The sequence below is a fragment of the Lissotriton vulgaris genome, chromosome 7 (assembly GCF_964263255.1).
Source record: "Lissotriton vulgaris chromosome 7, aLisVul1.2, whole genome shotgun sequence".
NCBI classification, from domain to species: domain Eukaryota; kingdom Metazoa; phylum Chordata; class Amphibia; order Caudata; family Salamandridae; genus Lissotriton; species Lissotriton vulgaris.
The window spans coordinates 328,003,080-328,021,966 of NC_141695.1; the positions used below are offsets into that span (position 1 = coordinate 328,003,080).

Here is an 18,887-nt window from a genome sequence, read left to right on the forward strand (position 1 = left end):
ATACAATCAGATCATTTCCATATGATCACTTTACAACAGGTGCTTCCACTACTACAACAGGGCGACTTCCTTACAACACTAGATCTAAAGGACGCCTACTTCCATATCCCCATACATCCTGCTCACAGAAGGTATCTAAGGTTTGTACTAGAAGGACAACATTATCAATTCAAAGTCCTTCCATTTGGGGTAACCACGGCACCAAGAGTATTCACAAAGTGCCTAGCAGTAGTAGCAGCACATCTCAGAAGACAACAGTACAGGTCTTCCCTTACCTAGACGACTGGCTAAGAAAAGCAAAATCGTTCAATCAGTGTGTCTAACACACACAGCAAACGATTCAAACATTGCACGACTTAGGATTCACAATAAACTACACCAAGTCGCACATACAGCCTTCGCATGTACATCAGTATCTAGGAGCTACACTATACATCCACAGCTCTAGCGTATCCCAGCACAGCCAGGATACAGAGCATTCAAGCCTTAGTCACCAAGTTTCAACATCAACAGTCTCTACAAGCCAGGGTGTTCATGAGACTAATAGGCATGATGGCATCTTGCATCTTCATACTACCACACGCAAGACTGCAGATGCGTCCCCTACAAGAGTGCTTAGCACAACAGTGGAACCAAGCTCAAGGTCAACTAAAAGACCTGGTGCTGGTGGACAGCTGCACATATCGCTCTCTGCAATGGTGGAACACCAAAAACCTGACAAAGGGGCGGCCGTTCCTCGAGCCTGTTCCACAAGTAGGGCTTACAACAGACGCATCTCTCACAGGGTGGGGAACCCATCTCTTACATCACACAACTCAAGGACAATGGACCATTCAACAGAAAAGGTTCCATATCAACCACCTAGAGCTGCTAGCAATATTCCTAGCACTCAAGACTTTTCAACTTCAAGTACAAAACTAAGCTGTCTTAATCCGGACGGACAATATGACAGCCATGTACTATATACAAAAACAGGGGTGGGGTGGGGGGGACACTCTCTGCAACTGTCCCAACTTGCACAGAACATTTGGAGATGGGCCATTCCTCAAAACATACATCTGCTGGCGGAGCACCTTCCAGGAGTCTACAATCAGATAGCAGATCTGTTAAGTCGGCAGGCACAACAAATTCACGAATGGGAACTACATCCACAAGTTCTTCAGCCATTCTTCCAGAGGTGGGGGCATCCACACATAGATCTGTTTGCCACCCACGAAAACGCAAAATGCCCAGCCTTCGCCGCCAGGTTCCCACACCCATAATCCGAAGGCAATGCGATATGGATGAACTGGTCAGGCAGATTTGCGTACGCTTTTCCGCCTCTCCCACTCATTCCATTAGTAGTGCGCAAGCTCAGACAACAGTCTCTCACAATGATACTGGTAGCTCCCACATGGGCACGCCAACCGTGGTTCACCACACTACTAGAACTGTCTCTAGCTCCGCATCAAAAGCTACGCCTCACACCATCCCTGCTAACACAGAACCATGGAGAAATCAGACACCCAGATCCCAGCCAACTGAATTTGGCGATCTGGCTCCTGAAGTCTTAGAGGTTGGTTATCTAAACATACCATCAGACTGTATGAATATCATTAAAGAGGCTAGAAAACCCACTACTAGAGCGTGTTATGCAGCTAAATGGAGAAGATTCGCAATTTATTGCAAAAATAATCACATTGATCCACTGCATGCTTCCATCCAAAATGTCATCTGTTACCTTTTACATTTACAAAGGTCTAACTTGGCATATTCTTCCATACGCCTGCACCTTGCAGCAATTGCAGCATATCTACAAAACAGACAACACCTGTCTCTCTTGAGAGTACCAGCAAAAAAAGCATTCATGGAGGGATTAAAAAGAATAATCCCACCAATGTTACCACCTTCCCCTATGTGGAACCTAAATTTATTACTCACAAGGCTCATGGGACCCCCGTTCGAGCCTTTACATAAATGTGAAAAGCAATTTCTAACATGGAAAACAGCTTTCTTTGTTGCCATTACCTCTCTTAGAAGAGTAAGTGAAATACAAGCTTTCACAATACAAGAACCATTTTTTTCAAATACATCCTAACAAAGTGGTTCTTAAATCCAATCCAAAATTTCTTCCAAAGGTCATCACTTCCTTTCACCTAAACCAATCTGTAGAGTTACCTGTGTTTTTCGAAAACCCAGACTCTGTGGCAGAAAGAGCATTACACACATCAGATGTTAAAAGAGCTCTTTTATACTACATAGATAGAACAAAATCCTTTAGGAAGACAAAACAACTGTTTGTAGCTTTCTCTCCTCCTCATAAAGGCAACCCCATCTCCAAAGGTGGGATTGCCAGATGGATTGTAAAATATATACATAAAGCTAAACGTAAAACAGTCCCTCCTAGAGCGCATTCTACTCGCAAACTAGGAGCCTCTATGGCTTTCTTAGGAAACACACCATTAGAGGATATATGCAAGGCAGCTACATGGTCTACACTACATACCTTCACTAAACACTATTGTGTTGATGTACAAACCAAGCAGCAAGCTGCAGAAGACCAAGCTGTCCTTAAAACTTTATTTCAAACAACTGCAACGGATACAGGTGACCATCGCTAAGGGGAGACACTGCTGCACAATCGATGCTAAGGTGTACAATCTGCAGCTCATATGCCTCGAACGGAAAATGCTACTCACCAGTATGCATCTGTTCTTGGCATGTTGAGCTGCAGAGTTGTACACACCCTCCCGCCTCCCCGGGACTTGTATCCGTTCCAGTTTTCATCTTATTTAGATACACACGCATGGAGATCCTTTTTCTTACTATATCTCTACTACCTCCATCATTTCCCATCATGGCGAAAAACAATCTAAGGATGGAGTCGATGCCCATGCGCACTGCTGTCCAAGGGAGGAGTCACCTATATCATGACTACAAAGACTTCTTCCAAGACAACCACAACCTGCAATCATCCGAGCCCAACACCAGGTGGCAGTCTAATGCTAAGGTGTACAACTCTGCAGATCTACATGCCAAGAACAGATGCATACTGGTAAGTAGCATTTTCCTTCTGATCTTACTTCACATGGAAACTGGATTGCGAAGATCCTGAGGTTCCAGGGTGACCTACATCCTCTGCGCTGATATTCCAGACACCATGGGATATTCCAAACTCCTTGGGACCAGGTCAGCTTTTCCTGGCAAGGGCAGCCCAGCTCTTCATGAAGTTCATCTCTCCTGTCGGCAAGCCTCAGCCCAGTGCCTTCATACTGGCTCCCAGCCTAAGATCCAGTCTACAGGTAGTGTAGTCACTCCTAAGAGATTCTAATCTGCATCTGATGTCCTTCTACGTCGGTGTCCATTTAGAATATAACGACCTCAGTACTGGCAGACAAGCGTAGCACATACATCCCTCTGATGGTCAAAGCAGGCAGCAGGACCAACCAGAGCACCTGCTATGTTCACAAACTTAACAACCCCTCCAGTCGTGGAGCTGTGCATCTTCCTAGGGAAGTCCAGATTTCACAGGTTTTTGGGTGTTAATCCGCTGGCATGTCAGCTCGAACCGGTCTCCGGTGAGATGTGGTTTGGGTTCAGACGTATCGGTTACCGTTGCCACAGGACATGCCAACAGCATAGGAAAGTGAATGGGAGGTCACTCAAGACTGGGCATGAAGCAATGGGGCTGGTGCCGCCCCGACCCATGAGGTACAACAGGTTTTGGGGAGGAAAACTAGACCTCACTATTCAAAGCATTCCCTCAATCATGCACTTCAAACTAATTTACATCTGTTAGAAATGGGGGTCTCTAGTTGGCAATGGTTTGCACCTTTGTCCAAGTAGGGACCCTTGCTTCTAGACAGGGTAAGGGAGTTACGCCCTTGGACAACCCCTGCTCACCCTCTTGGTAGCTTGGCATAAGCAGACAGGCTTATCTCAGAGGCAGTGTGTAAAGCATTTGTGCCGTAATACAATAAAAACACTACAAATAGACAGCACACCAGTTTAGACAAGCATTGGCATAGCGAATAGGTCTCGATTTAGGTACCTTATAAGTATTTAGTTATGCAGCACAATATCCTTGGTGCAACAACATTAACTGTTGCATGGTCAGACACCTTTAAGGTCCCAAAGGCGAGACCTATAGTCTATGCCAATGCTTGTTTTGCCAATGGATCCAGATATATAATACAATAAGTAACGTTCCACCTACAACAAGCCAGAACTATTGGTTTTGTCACTGGTTGTTAGATGCACAAGATAAATAAGCAACAACTATGGCTTTTTCGTATATGATATTGAAAATGTTTCAGATTTGAAATGATAAGACTTTGAAATTGTTTTAATGAGTATCTTTGAAGTTACATCAGAGGCAGTGAAGGGTGGTACTGCTGCAGAGTTACGATGTTTTTTCACCCTGAGGGTGAGGGTAAACATGGAGAGCCCGATAGGGACCCTTCTCAACACCTGCTTTTTAGAACTTCTGGTGCTGAGCAGCGGCCAGACCCAGCCCACTTAAAGTCCTGCATCTACCTATAGCAAGGCACGTTTTAAATTATGCCCGCTTAGTTCTGTGAATGTGGTGATTTTCCATACTTCCTGTAGACCTCTAGTTCTCAAAGTCCTCCTGAGGCCGGCCGGCCTAGTAAACTTTTAACAATTCCTGAAGCCAGAAGTTCCTCATAATGTGAAGAGGTCATTAAGCTGGTCATGAAGGTGGTCTGACGCGGACACCTGAGAGGTGGAAGCGAGAAAAAAACTGCCCGCTGCTTGACCAGTGTTCTACTTCCTCTGCACCAGGAAATCTCCCTCTGCTGCTTCTAGGAGTAGGAATGCTGTGACTCAAAAAGGGTTGTCTGTGGCTGCAACCTCCAATCAGGGGCGTTGTGAACCCCTCTCTTTAGCAGCTGCAGAGGGAGTGGGGTTCTTAATGGACCTCACTGTCTATAACTCAGCAAAAGTTCACAATTAAAGTGAAGAAACACATGTTAATAGAAAAGGGAAAGAAGAGTGGAAGGAAAGGTGAGATGAGGAAACGATGAAAGAAAGCTACGACAAGTGATAGAACAGGTGAGCGGGTGGATGAATGAGCGGGTAGATGAATGAATAGGTTGATGGATAGGTGAATGGAGAAGTGGATGGATGGGTGAAAAGATGGCAGAGTAAATGGAAATCAGAGAATGGGAAAACGGAACAATTGATGGATGAAAGTCTTAACTGATGGATGTCTAAGTGAAAGGATGAATGTATGGGTGGATCGATGTATGCATAGATGACAGATGTGTGAATGGATGGAATAGTGAAAAACTGAATAATGACTGAATAGATGGCCGGACATAAAGGTGAAACAATGGATATCAGCAGGTGGATGGAAGGGTGAAAGGATGAATCGATGAACAGAAGTTTGGATGGAAGTGATAAGGAAGTACTTCAGGGAAGGTTTGAGCTCCCTTCCTACACTTGCTTGATGCCTTTAGAGGTTTTGTTCAAGGTTGGGGGTATTTGTATTTTCTGGCTACTCCCTTGCTCCCAGCCATCCATTGCAGCTGATAGATTCTTGCTTCCGCACTTGGTGCTCAGCGATGCTGTTGCAAGTGAATTGTTTAAGTTGCGAGTCTGCACACTTTACGCAGCCCACCCCTTAGCCCTTCTACAGTGAGTGTCTTGTCGCTGAAGAGTAGAAGGGGGGGGGGGGACTTTTTGTTCCTCACAGTGCCTTTATGACCCCTGGATTTCAGGGCTACCAGAGCAAGCCAGGTAAATAGGTCAGCTGGGGAACCAAAAATGCCGGACAAAAATGCGCAAACTAGTCCCACTAACTTTGTCCACTCTGCAGGCTCTCTTTTTCCATCCATCCACTCTTCTTTTTCTTCTCTCTCCTCACTGCCTGATCACTTTCTCTCTACCTCCCTCCTCTCGCTCTCTTTTGAAGCATCCAGGTGGACAAAGTGACAGACGTCAGGAGTGGAGGCTTTCAAGGCCTCCAAGAGGAGACGGTGTGACTAACTGCCAGAGCTGCCGAGTTTGGCCCTGGGGAGCCAGGTTCGAGTCTCGGCGTCTGGCTCAACATCCTGTTATTCTGGGAAAATCACTTAATCTCCTCGTGCCTACTAAAAGTGAATGTGTAAGGTAACTGGGGCTCATGTAAAGCACTGAGGTACCTTCGGGTCGAGTTCCCGCTATATAAAACTGCAAACAACAAAACAAAAGGGCTCCAGCTCAGTTGGGGAAATGCCCGGTGGAATAAAAGGCCTGTCCGGCTCTGGATGCACCTCGCTGACGTCCATAGACGTTCTCGGAAATATATGTTTTTAACTCTTTGAATCCGCACTCTCCTTCCCGCCTCCCCCGCCGTTAGATCGCTTTATACAATTATACTGCGGCTTAGAGTCGATGAACACGCCTCGCCTCGATCTAGCTTTGGCTATAAGGGCAAAAGTGGCTTGTTCTATTTCAAACTTAACCGTGCTAACACAGACGAATTACCATCGTTTATGCAATTTACATTCTGAATTCATATACTTGGCTAAAAAAGGGGTTAGCGCATTTTATTTCAGGTTTGGGGATGATCCTTTCATTAGCGGTCGATACTTTCATCATCTATTAAACCTGCGGAATGCGCGGGGCGAAGAGGAGCTTAGGCGCTATCAGTGATGCGCAGCCGGCGCGTTATCAGCTCGGTAGCGCGCAGCTCACCGGCTACGGGCGCTGGCCTATCCAGACTGGATTAGCCTGTCAATCACGCTGTTCGTATTGTATGATGATTTGGGGGAAATGTCACCGAGATCAGAGTAATTTCTCAGCTAATTGTGCCATGTCTCCTCTTAATAACGCACATGTAACAGTTTAATTACCTCACCTGACAATCACAGGGTGCCCCGCCGGCCCGGGATGGGATAGGCCATTTGGGCCTGAGGGCCTTGGGAAGGTAGATAGGTGGAAACATTTAGAGGCCTATGTGATGCTAGCCATCTGAGCGAATCCTTGAGGCGACACATCTCTGGCACACCTTCTGCCCCTCCCTTCCTTTGCCCCTCAAGTGCCATGAGCCAAGATTCATCTTTCAATCGTACAGCAGACAGAACGCTGCCCACTCCTTGCCAATCTTTATATTTTTTGCTTTATCTATTGTTTATAACACTAAACCAAGGAACTCTATTGTGTGACATAGTCCTTATAACAAATATACCTGGGACTCTGTATTCCTCTCAACCGAGTTTCACTTTCTCTGAAATTCATAGAATTGTTGGTTCTTCGTAGACTAGAACTACTGATGGAGAGTCTTAGAAACCATGGTTTTGTAAAGTGAATTAGCAATACAGTTCTTTCCAATCGCGCCGTTGTGTCCAGAATTTTTATTACTGTTTTATTAATATGCCCCTTAATAAATTGTGTAAATGCAAACGTGCATACAAGAATATGAGTGTGGATCAAACAAGCGCACAAGAAAACTGAAATTTGATATCGACAAGTGAAAATAAAACACGAGTGAGACCTAGCGTGTTGCACCAACCAACACCCGAGCAGCTGAGCGTGAGGAGAACCTTCCCTCGCCACTGTATGAACAGACAAGCGCAGCCACGCTAATTAAAAACAGATGGCCCCTGCGCGCCGCTGCTGGTTCTCGAGACAAAAAGCTCTGGGAGTGAACATTTTTCCTAAAAGCTGGGACATCCACATGCCTTTGGCCAATTGCGTGCTAAAGCCAGACGCAAAGGCCAATAGTGTGTGAGCACCACATGCACAAGCTTCTACTGAAGCTGAAGTGATTCCAAGAGGTCTATTTCCTATGCAGCACATGCACGCTGACACTCTCCAACTAAAAAATAAGTAATCCGTATCTTAACCAAAGAAGACCAAAATGACAAAAATCCACAATACGTGTACCAAGATATCCTCAAAAATAGCTTATTCATACAAATAATGCTTGTAGCACCAAATAATTATTACGACGACGTGTTAGATGAAAAATCAAAGTACAGTGCCGATTGGAAGGTAGGCGGCGTTGGGTAAGGATGAAAGCAAAGACAGTGCATGGAATTAGGGAGGTGATGCTTCGCTGGCGCCAGGTAGCATCGGTACCTTACGACCACAGGTAAGGTGATGCATTGGTTCCTTACGACCCCAGGGGAGGGGAGGCCTCGGTTCCTTTGTGCGATGCAGGGGAGGTGAGTTGTCAGTTCCTCACTGTTGTCAAGGAGGTGATTCGTCTGTTCCTTATTGTTGCCAGGGAGGGTGATGTTGCAGTGGCAGCGAGGCATCGTACTCTTTGCGAGCGATGCCCACAGCTTTGTTGCAGGTTTCAGCGTCACTTGCCGGTGTCAGTGTTGCAATTTCCCTCTGTAGCACCTGAAACAGCAGTTCCAGATGCAGCATGGCAGAGGAAATGTATTCTTTGTTTCCCAGAGACTTCAGAACAGGAGGCAAGCTCTACACCAAGCCTTTGGAGATCTACCTCAAGCAGGATATCCAGCAAAGTTCAGTCTTTGTCTTCTGCTTGGCAGAACCAGCCCCTGCAGGCCAATCGCAGACAGCACACAGCAAAGGAACAAAGGGGCAATACTTCTCCTTCAGTTTCCCAGCTGTTCTCCTTGGCAGAGATTCCTCTTGAGCCCAGAAGTATTCTGAAGTTCTGGAGTATGTGCCCCAATAGTTATGCAGCCTTTTCCTTTGTTCTCTGGTGGCATAGAGACCCTGTGCTTAGTTCAAACCAGTTCTGTCCAACCTGGCCCAGCTTTCCCCCAGGAGGTGGAGACAGTATTGTGTAAGGCAGACCAGGCTCATTGAGGTGCAAGGAAATCTCCTCCCGCTACTCTAAATGCAGCCCAGGTTTATTGAGCCCAGCCCGGACTCATCCAGGAAAGACAGGACACACCTCAACCTCCCCCTCCCTCCCCATTGGCTGTCCGAAGAGAATGCACATCCCCAGCCCCTGTCACTCCAAAGCCAGACAGCCAATCTACAGAGGCACACAGGATGGCTAAGCAAGAGAATACCCATTTTCTGAAAGTGGTATTTTCAAACACACAATATGAAAACCATCTTAAGTAAAAGATGCATTTTATATTCTGAGTTCAGGCATAATAAACTCCATCTTTCTATCCTGTTCCCATGGGAAGTGATATTTATAAGTTATTATAAATACTCCCCACCCCCCATTGTATCACATGGGACAGATAGCCTTTCAATAGTGAAAAACTAATTACACTGTATTTCACTATCAGGACATGTCAAATACATCAGTACATGTCCTACCTCTCATATACACTGCTTCTTGCCCACAGGGGTACTTTGGGCCTGCCTTAGGGGTGATTCACATGTAAAAAAAGGGATAGTTAGGCCCAGGCCCGAGAGTGCACTTGCCATGGTCGACATGGCAGTAGAGACTGCGCGCAGAGACTGCTGTGGCAGGTCGGAGACCCCTTGGAAAGGCTGCTTGTGTGGGTGGCACAATCAGTACTGCAGGCCGACTAGCAACATTTGACTTACAGGTCCTGGATCACAGGGTGCACTGTACTAGAGACTTAGTAGTAAATCATACAAGTGAATCATGGAAACACCAATCCATATTCACAATTTACAGAGGGAGCACTTGCACTTTGGCAGTATCCAGAAGTGGTAAAGTGCCCAAAGCATCTAGACCAGCAAAAACGAAATCCAGCACACAACAAAAATGCATGACGCCGAGGCAAAAAGAAAGGGGAAAACCACGCCAAGGATGCCAGGTCTGCACATGAGGAGGTTTGGGTTTGGGAGACCTATTATTGGGGAGAGCATGTAGGAATTCCCCCTACAGGGATACCGTTAAAAAGCCTTTGTGCTTGGACTGTAATTCACTGCTATAATTGCCCATCACTGCATGGAGGAGGAAACAGTAGCTACCCTAACTCAAAACAAAGTAACTTGGTTGGTTTCCCCTAGACTCCTGCAGTCATCAGTGTAGTGCTCTGACAAAGAAAACCAAGAAAAAATCTGCACCTCCAGTGGCTCCAGGAGCCACCAAAGGAAAATAAAAAGAGTTATTCAGAAAAAGGCCACGAGGCAGGATGTTACACCTTCAACAAGCTACCCAGGGAATATCCACCCTACTACCCTGTAGCAGAATGTTAGTTAGAAAAGCAGGGGACTGTTTTCTTGTTTACAAAAGTCAGTCTCCTTGGTATCTGTCACTCTCTCCTCCCCTTCTATCTCAATTTACAGTTTCAATTCTTTCCTCCCTCCTCAACCTCTCCCTTGCTCGCTATTCTCTTTCTTGCATATGTCACTCTCTCTATCTCTTTTTAGTCTCTTTCCATCACCAAAGTCTAACTCTCAGCCTACAGTCTCACTCCCTCTTAAAACTGTGCTACAGTGGTCTCCATGGCATGTTCTTTCTCTCTCGATACCCTGGCACAGCCTTAGGGGTAAGTGCCTCCATTATTTTCTGGCAGATTCTACTCCGAGCAATGTCACCCTGCCCCCTTATTGCCAGTCTCAGGAAGGACATACTAGCCCTAATGGACACTTGTGCCCATTCTGTCTCTCTTGGACTTATCTCTCCCTTTCCCACTCTGTACTGTGGCACTCACTGGTGCCCCAGTACTACCAAACACGGTTATCACATTATTACTTTTGTCCATCAGCCTGGATTCAGATGTCCGGTGAAACAGTTGTGGATGACTTGGTAACCTGGGACTAAGATTGACAGCTTACTTACAGGGTCAAAAGTGGGAAGATGGAACTCCGCTTTTTTCCACCCAAGGAAAAACTCCTCCGGAGTGGCGAATTTCAAGCCGATATTCAAGGCGAACTAGATGAAAGGAATGGAAGAAGGCTTAGAAAGACAGACATTGAGGTCAAGTCCGTACACAGCAAGCGGACATATAATCCTCCACTAACGTAAGACATTTTAAAGCAACCTTCGCTCATACAGCAATTTTAGGACCCCTACAAAGTAATCTGTATGAGCTTCTCCAAGCACAAAAGAAGCTGTAAAGCATCCATCCCTCACACAGGAATTTGTAAAGCATCCTTCACTCACAAACTAATTTGTAAAGCATCCTTTCCTCACACAGGATTTGTAAAGCATCCTTCACTCACACAGGATTTGTAAAACATCCTCGCTGACACAGGAATTTGTAAAGCACCCCTTACACAATACTTGTAAAGGATCCCTCCCTCACAAAGGAAGTTGTAAAGCATCCTTCACACATACATAAAGTTTTTTAAGCATCTGTTATTCACCAGAAAGCCACACACCATCACTCCCATGGGAAACTATAAATTATTCTTGGTCACAAAGGGCGCTGTAAACAACCCATGGTTCATGAAAAAAGTGTTTCTTGTTGACATGATGATGAGGTACACATAAACCTGTGACGTGGCAATCTGCAAAGTGTGTGTCTCACTCATTTAGGATGCTAAAAAGTATTAACTGTGCACATTGTAAATTGCTACTCATACATGAACATATGAGCTATTCCTCTGACCCTAGAATTTGTAAAGTGTATGTGTGACACTTCTAAAGAAAGATATAAAAGTAAGTTGCAAGTCTTCGCTCACTTACTCATAAAGCTGTAAAGCATCTCTCAGTGGCACAAGACACTGAAGTTCACACGGGTGCTTGTGTCACTCACAAAATAAAGTGTTAGGTACCACTACTTTCAAACAAAAGCTGAAAAGGAATTGCTCACAATAAGCTTCAAAATTTGCTTACACCCCCTGGGTTGCATGCCCAGACATACACAAAGTTAGGGTCCCATGTGGCAGATCTTCTGTGGGGCACCTTAATATTGGGAGGGGATACCAGCGTGGTTATGGGCTCAGACCTGGACCGCTCAGGGGAGAGACAGGGCCATTGGGGGGGGGGGGCGGGATTGCAAAGTTTTACTTCAGTGCTGGGCCTCTCCGACATATGGAGAGCGCATCACCCCACAAAAAGGCAATACACTTTTTACTCTGCTCGACACGGGTCCTTCTCCAGGATAGACCATATCCTAGCCAGGGTGGACCATTTAGGTGATTCTATAGACTCCTGCATTATGGCCCGGGGAATATCGGATCACTCACCGGTGGGTGTTACTCTCAAAGGGGCAGTAACCACAAGGGAGGCCTTCCCGCGGATTGACCCATGGCGCCTCAAGGACGATCCATAGTAGATAAGATGAGAGAGGGCTCCCAATTGTACTTTGATGAGAACCGGGGTTCGGTCGACACCCAGGTCACCATAAGGGAAGCTTTTAAGACCGTTTTGAGGTGTCAAGTCCAGGCGCTGATTGGTGCACAGAAGAAAGAGGAGGCACTCCAGGTGGCGCAGTTGGAGAGGGAGATGGAGGCATTGGAACGGGAGGTGGTGAGGGCCCCATCGACAGAGCGCAGTCATGAGCTTGCCCTCAAACAGAGGGAACTCCGCTCGTTGGCGGAGGGTGAGGCGCGGGCCTACTTCCTAGCCATGCAACACCGGATTTATGACGCCGGGATAAAAGTATGAAACTGCTAGCCTGGTTAGAACGTAGGGATTGAGAGCGTTCCTGGGTTGTGGAAGTGAAGAACGAGGCGGGAACCTTGGTGTCGGGGGGTGTCGATATAGCGGAGGCCTTCGCGTCCTACTACGAGGAGGTGTAAATGTGTAAATGTAATGTACACCCCGGTATGCACTAGATCCGAGCCGGACTGCGAGGAGTTCCTTCGGGACTTCGCGCTTCCCACGCTGTCTCAGGAGCAGACTGCCAGCTTAGAGGCAGACCTCACGGTCCTGGAATTGGGTGAAGCCCTCAACGTGCTCCAAGCCAGGAAGGCACAGGGGCCTAACGGGCTCCCTGTAGAAATATACAAACGACAGGCCAACGTTGTGATAGATCCCATGAGAAGCATGTTCCTCGAGGCGAGGCAAGGGGGGATACTCCCGCTGGACCAGCAGGAGGCCACAATTGTGGTCATTCACAAGGCCGGTAAACTGGCAGACCAGTGTTCATCATACCGGCCCATCTCACTCATCAACGTGAAGGCCAAGGTTCTGGCCAAAGTCCTGGCGACGCGTCTGCTCGCAGTCCTGCCTGATTCGATACACGTTGACCAGTCAGGATTCATGCCCCACAGGAGTACGCGGCACAACTTGCGGCGCCTGTATGGGGTGTTATACATGGCCGAAGACGTGGGCGACACCCAAACGGCATTGATGGCGCTGGACGCCTCAATGTCCTTCGACAGCACTGAATGGCCGTACTTATTCATGGTCCTGCAAGGCCTGGGCTTCGGGCCAGTTGTCTGTAGCTGGGTGCACCTGTTGTATGAGAAGCCGGTGGCAAGGGTGAGAGTGAATGGAGTCACGTCTCATGCGTTCTCCCTGCGGTGTGGGACATGGCAGGGGTACCCTCTGTCCCCTCTCCTTTTCGCCTTGGCACTGGAGCCATTTGCCCATTGGATTAGAAGAGAGCGGTCGTTCTGGGGCTTGGCGCTCACGGATGGGTAGGAGGAGCATATATGTCTATATGCCGACGATATAGTCCTCTATATGGCCAGACCCTACCACTCTATGGTGCAGGCGCTCCACCTCTTCGAGCTATTTGGAAGTTACTCCGGCTACAGGATCAATTGGGCCAAGTACTTGATATACCCCCTCTCGGGGGCCCCCCGTGGGGTCCCGTCGCGATGCCCAACCTTGGTCACTCAGGGATTTAAGTACCTAGGGGTGTACATCACAAGAGACAGGGCGGAGTTCTTTCACCAAAAACCTGGAGCCGCACCTGGCAAGGCTAGCGTCGGACGTTGCTCATTGGCGATCCCTGCCTCTCACACTGATGGGGCACGTTGCGCTCTTCAAAATGCTGGTGTTGCAGCGTCTCTTATATATCCTGCAGAACACGCCTTACTCGGTGCCGTGCGGGGTGTTTCGGACAATATCCCAGGCCCTGCGGACGCTGCTCTGGGATGGTGGGAACCCGAGGATAGTGCTGAATAAACTCACAAGGGGAGTGTATGATGGAGGGCTGGCCCTACCCGAAGTTCGGCTGTACTACTGGGCGTCTCAGCTCCAGGTCGTTAATAACTGGGTCTATGTGGCGGCCTCGGAGCCAGCCTACAGGGTGGATAGGTACTCCATGCCGGACGGTAATTGCAAACCCCTTCTTTATTCACGAAAGCATCGGAGGGATTTGCCCTCGCACACGGGGGTGGTGCTGCAGTGCTGGAGAGGCCAACAAATTTCTGGGATGGACAGGGACTGTAACGGGCAGGACCCCGCTCTGGTTTGGGGATCAGCTGACGGAGGCGAAGAGGCTCACCGGCTGGAAGTTAATCGGAATCGAATACCTTGGGGATGTCTGGAAGGGGGGCCCTCAGATCCTTTGACTACCTAAACAAGCATTTGCAATGCAATAGGTCTCGCATTAAGTTTGAGCTATTGGCATTGCTAAATATTGCAACACCAATTGCAACAAAAGTCTATAAATTGTAGGCCAAAAAAATGTGTATTTATTTTTGTAGCAATGGTGGCATGCTGCGCTTTAGATGAATATGTTTAAAAGTAAAGTGCGGATGTGGCTGCCGTAGGTCTTCGAGCGGGGAGCCGTTCAGAAACTAGTAAGTTCCCCTAGTCTCTCTTTTACACAGAGGATCTAATGCGTTTCTTTAGCGGTAAAGATACGACTAACAAACGCATATCCTATTCATTTTCAGCTAAATCTGAGCGTGAAGATTTCCTCCTGCCGCTATGCCCATGGGGCACACTACACTACGACATTGTGTAAGTGCTTTGCCTTCTCCCTCCTCTTTGGAGCACATTGAGCCCTTGACGCTTTCCGTTTCCACAGAGGTGTTTTATTGAAGTTTAAAACCTTACAGTTACATAGCTGTTGTGACGAGCACTGTTTCGATGTAACCATAATTAGTTGTGAAATTTCAACGTATAACGGATTATTGTTAATACGTTGGCTTTATGCTGTGTTCAATTAACATGTGTTTTCCTAAATCAGTTTGAAAATACACTTTTTATTGACAGCATACGACATGTGGCCTTACCAGGCTGCCGTACATGATCAGAGACTATTGATGAAGAAGTAATTCTACAAGAGCTGATAATATGGACGCTTGTGTTTGTCTGTTTATTTTTACAGATATTTTCGTTTCTCCTACAATAAATAGTAACTCGGGGATGAATTTTCCATAAAGAAGTTTGACAATTCCAGGTCGTATTTTCTCTTGTTGCTACTCTTTAGGTCTGACACTTTTAGGGGTGACTACCATCGAGTAGAATTGTTTTTTCTTGGTCCTGACGAATGCTGAGCTGATCCATTGCTCGATAAGCAGAAACATATTGACCATATTTTACTATCTCTTTTTTTCACATTACTAAAGGGACTCTTCGGTTCAAATTCACACAACCGCTTAGTAGTCCTGAAAAATTAATATATTTTTCACACACTGGTTTTAACAGAGTTAGAGCTACCCTCTTATTAAAATAGTTTGGAGGAGTAGTCCGTACTCTTTTTAACGCACTCTTCACTTTTCCTGCTACTAATGGGGACCCGATGAAGACAACTGGTTACCAGCTTTCAGCTGGGGCCTGAGGGTTCTTTTAGTCAGCTCTCTGATCACGTGCACTCTATTTTCTCCTACTGTATTAACAGTTTTCTTCTGATGCTTTAATACATTTGGAATAATTCCTTTTTACAGCAATTTGATTTTTACAGCGACACTCTTTTGTTGATTGGTATATGTATTTCAAGGGGTACGAGAGTGTTTTTTCTGACCCTTTCTCTCTTGTTGTTTGAGTTGTCCTAGCAGCGTGCAGCTGCGAGAGTCTTTTTTAGATACAGTTACATGTAAACAGTGCATCGTCCCACACCTTTGTAATGGAGGCATCGGGCCTATCATACTCCAGAGAGGAGGCTGACGCCATACTGAGTGACACTTCTCTATTTGCTGACCCTCTTGTTGCCCAAGCAATATCACAGACTACTGACTGGGATAAGTTGGGTGAACAAAAGAAAAACAGAATTAGAGCTATTCTGCACGGAACCATGATGAAAGAATACCTTAATAACAAGATGGCACCTAAAGGACTTTTGGTCACCAATGCCCCGCGAATATTTCTAGAAGACAGTGTCTTTAGAAAAGAATGGGCACAAATCGCCTGGCATTGCACACACGATTGGGCTATCCTTATTATTAAAACAGCAATGCGACTCTCTGAGGCCTTGTTAATAGACATCCAGGCCACAGAGAGCCATATCAAAGCTACCATCACGGGTTTCAAAAAGAAATTGGATGAGTTCAATAAAGAGCTCAATGAATATAAAGAGAACCTTGCTCAATCGAAAGTAACAAAATTTCAAAAAGATTTAAAAAGGTGGTCTTTTGATAAAACCTACCCCTATGCAAGCCCAGATTATACCCCTACAACACGTACCAATGAGGATTCAGATACCTCGGTTGATTCAGATTCCAGCAACTCGAGTACTGGGAGTAGAGGACATAAACAACGAGGTAGAGGCAGAGGAAAACAAAATTACAATCAATACAATCACCAATGGTTCCCCTATCCACATCAGGGACCGGGTGTTTTCCAACCCAACCCTTACAACCAACCTCCAATGCCACCACATTTTGGCTGGAACCCGCACTTTGCCCCCCGCCACAACACTTCCAACAAAATATGTACCCGCAGCCTTTTTTAGGTTTTGGCCGGAGGGGCAGGGGGAAGAGGAGAACAGGCAACCAAGTCCACTGGGGTCCAACAGAGTCTGTAGGGGACAATACACGGAGCAAAGCCCAAGAACAGAGAGCAGGGCCGAGCAACCAAGGAGTTTAATAACTAATCTATCAAAAGTTGTCCTAACAGCAGATGAGACTGCAGTGTTAGAAAAGGGACTGGGTTTCATACCCAGTCCTCGTTTGGATCGTTTCAAACTTAAATGCGAACTGGGAGAGTTTTTTCGGAAACTCAGGCTAAAATCCTTCTTTGAACTACAAGATACACAACCCTCTGTTACACCTAGTGATACCAACTTCAAAAAGAAATCCAATTTCACCCCTCCAACACACCTGGTACCTGCAGATATCATAGCTTTTGAACAGGCTGTATCCAGGGAAGTCGAGGCTCTGATTGAGCCCCCTTTGTTTAAAAACTTAACAGCAGGGGAGTATAAGGCCATCAAATCGCTGCAGGAGAACGAAGAAATTGTCATCAAAAGTGCTGATAAGGAGGGTGGCATAGTTCTTCAGGATGCCACGGCTTATGATGCTGAGTGCAAACGTCTCCTGGGAGACACCATCAGCTATACCATCCTCCAACAAGACCCCTCTCCGTTTCTAAAAGATGAAATTCTGGAGCTTGTCACAACTGCAGAAAGAGATGGTTACATCAGTAAGCAGGAAGCTGATTTCTTGACAAATTCAGATGATAAAATCCCTTATTTTTACACTCTCCCGAAAACCCATAAAAATCGGGTTCCACCACCGGGAAGACCTATAGTGTCTGGGATTGGTTCTCAGTTGGAACCACTTTCCAAATATTGTGATTTTTTTTAAAACCGTTAGTCCAATCTACAAGCACCTATATCAAGGATACCAAAAGCCTCCTTTCAATGTTACTCAATGTACAATTACCAGAGGAACCGTGTTATCTTGTCTCCTTAGACATTGAAAGTTTGTATACTTGTATCCCTCAAGATGCAACCCTCAAAGTTTTGGCTGATATCCTTGATCAAACAACATGGTCATATAATACTTCCAAGACCTTTGTGATAGATTGTGCCACCCTGGCTTTAAAACGGAACTTTTTTCAATACAAGGACACTTTTTATTTACAGAAGACTGGTACCTCAATGGGCAGTACTTTTGCTCCCAGCATAGCGGGGTTGTATGTTTACAACTTCGAGAAAACGCACATCCTGGCTAACTCCAATCCTTATGCTCTCAATGTTATCCTGTGGCAGAGGTACATTGATGATGTGCTTTTAATCTGGAAAGGGTCTGAGGAAAGTCTTCTGTCCTTTTTTGACTGGGTTAACACCTGCGACCCTCATTTAAGATTCACACATCAATATGATTCTAATTCCATCGTTTTTTTGGATGTCACACTCACGAGAACTGGTGATCGGTTAACGAGTAAAACCTATTATAAACCCACCAGTAAAAACAACCTCCTTCATTTCTCCAGTTTTCACCCGCGTTCCTTGCGGGAAAACCTTCCCTTCGGCCAATATCTACGAGTACGTAGGAACTGCAGTAACCTTGTGGATTTTAACACCCAAGCAGATGATTTAACTACGAAACTTGTACAGAGGGGTTATCCCAAAAAGATACTACAGAAGAGCCGTAAAAGAGCGAGAAATAATAATAGGGAAGCGTTGCTGGAAGATAATACTAAAGACAATGAATCTGAAGTCCCTCTGACATGTGTGACTACTTACAGTAACATCTCCAACTCTGTAAGCCGTTGCATTGGGAAGCACTGGCAAATTCTAACAAGTAATGGTAGAAATTGGCAGAAACCATTAATTTCTTATAAAAAAGAAAGGAGTTTGCGTGATGCATTAGTACATACCCGCCCAAGAACAAACCAATCCAGACAAGATCCTACTGTATTGAATGCCTGGGGTTTACCCCCTGTTACTGGCCATTTCCCATGTAGGGGATGCAGTGTGTGCCATTTAACAGAGACCACAAAAACCTTACATCTAGAGGAAGGTAAAATATGGCACTTACGATGTCATACTAATTGTAATCCGAGTAATGTCATCTACTTGATTACTTGCCCCTGCGGTCTCAGATACGTGGGTATGACCACCAGGAAAATAAAAATGCGAATAGGAGAACATCGCAGTAATATGAGGTGTGGTAGAAACACCACGAAGCTGACCACCCATTTTCTCGAGCAAGGTCATTGCCCGAATGATGTAAAGTGGGTCATAATTGAACAACTG

General features: G+C 46.1%; 1 protein-coding gene across 1 annotated transcript in view; it reads right to left on the reverse strand.

Annotated features, from left to right (window-relative positions):
* The window catches only part of LOC147701493 (bifunctional polynucleotide phosphatase/kinase-like), a 227,188-nt gene that overhangs the window by 70,338 nt on the left and 137,963 nt on the right, over window positions 1–18,887 (reverse strand). Inside the window, exon 11 of the mRNA XM_086930185.1 lies at window positions 10,679–10,771. Coding sequence (XP_086786311.1) covers window positions 10,679–10,771 — 93 coding nt within the window. The remainder of the gene's footprint in view (window positions 1–10,678; window positions 10,772–18,887) is intronic.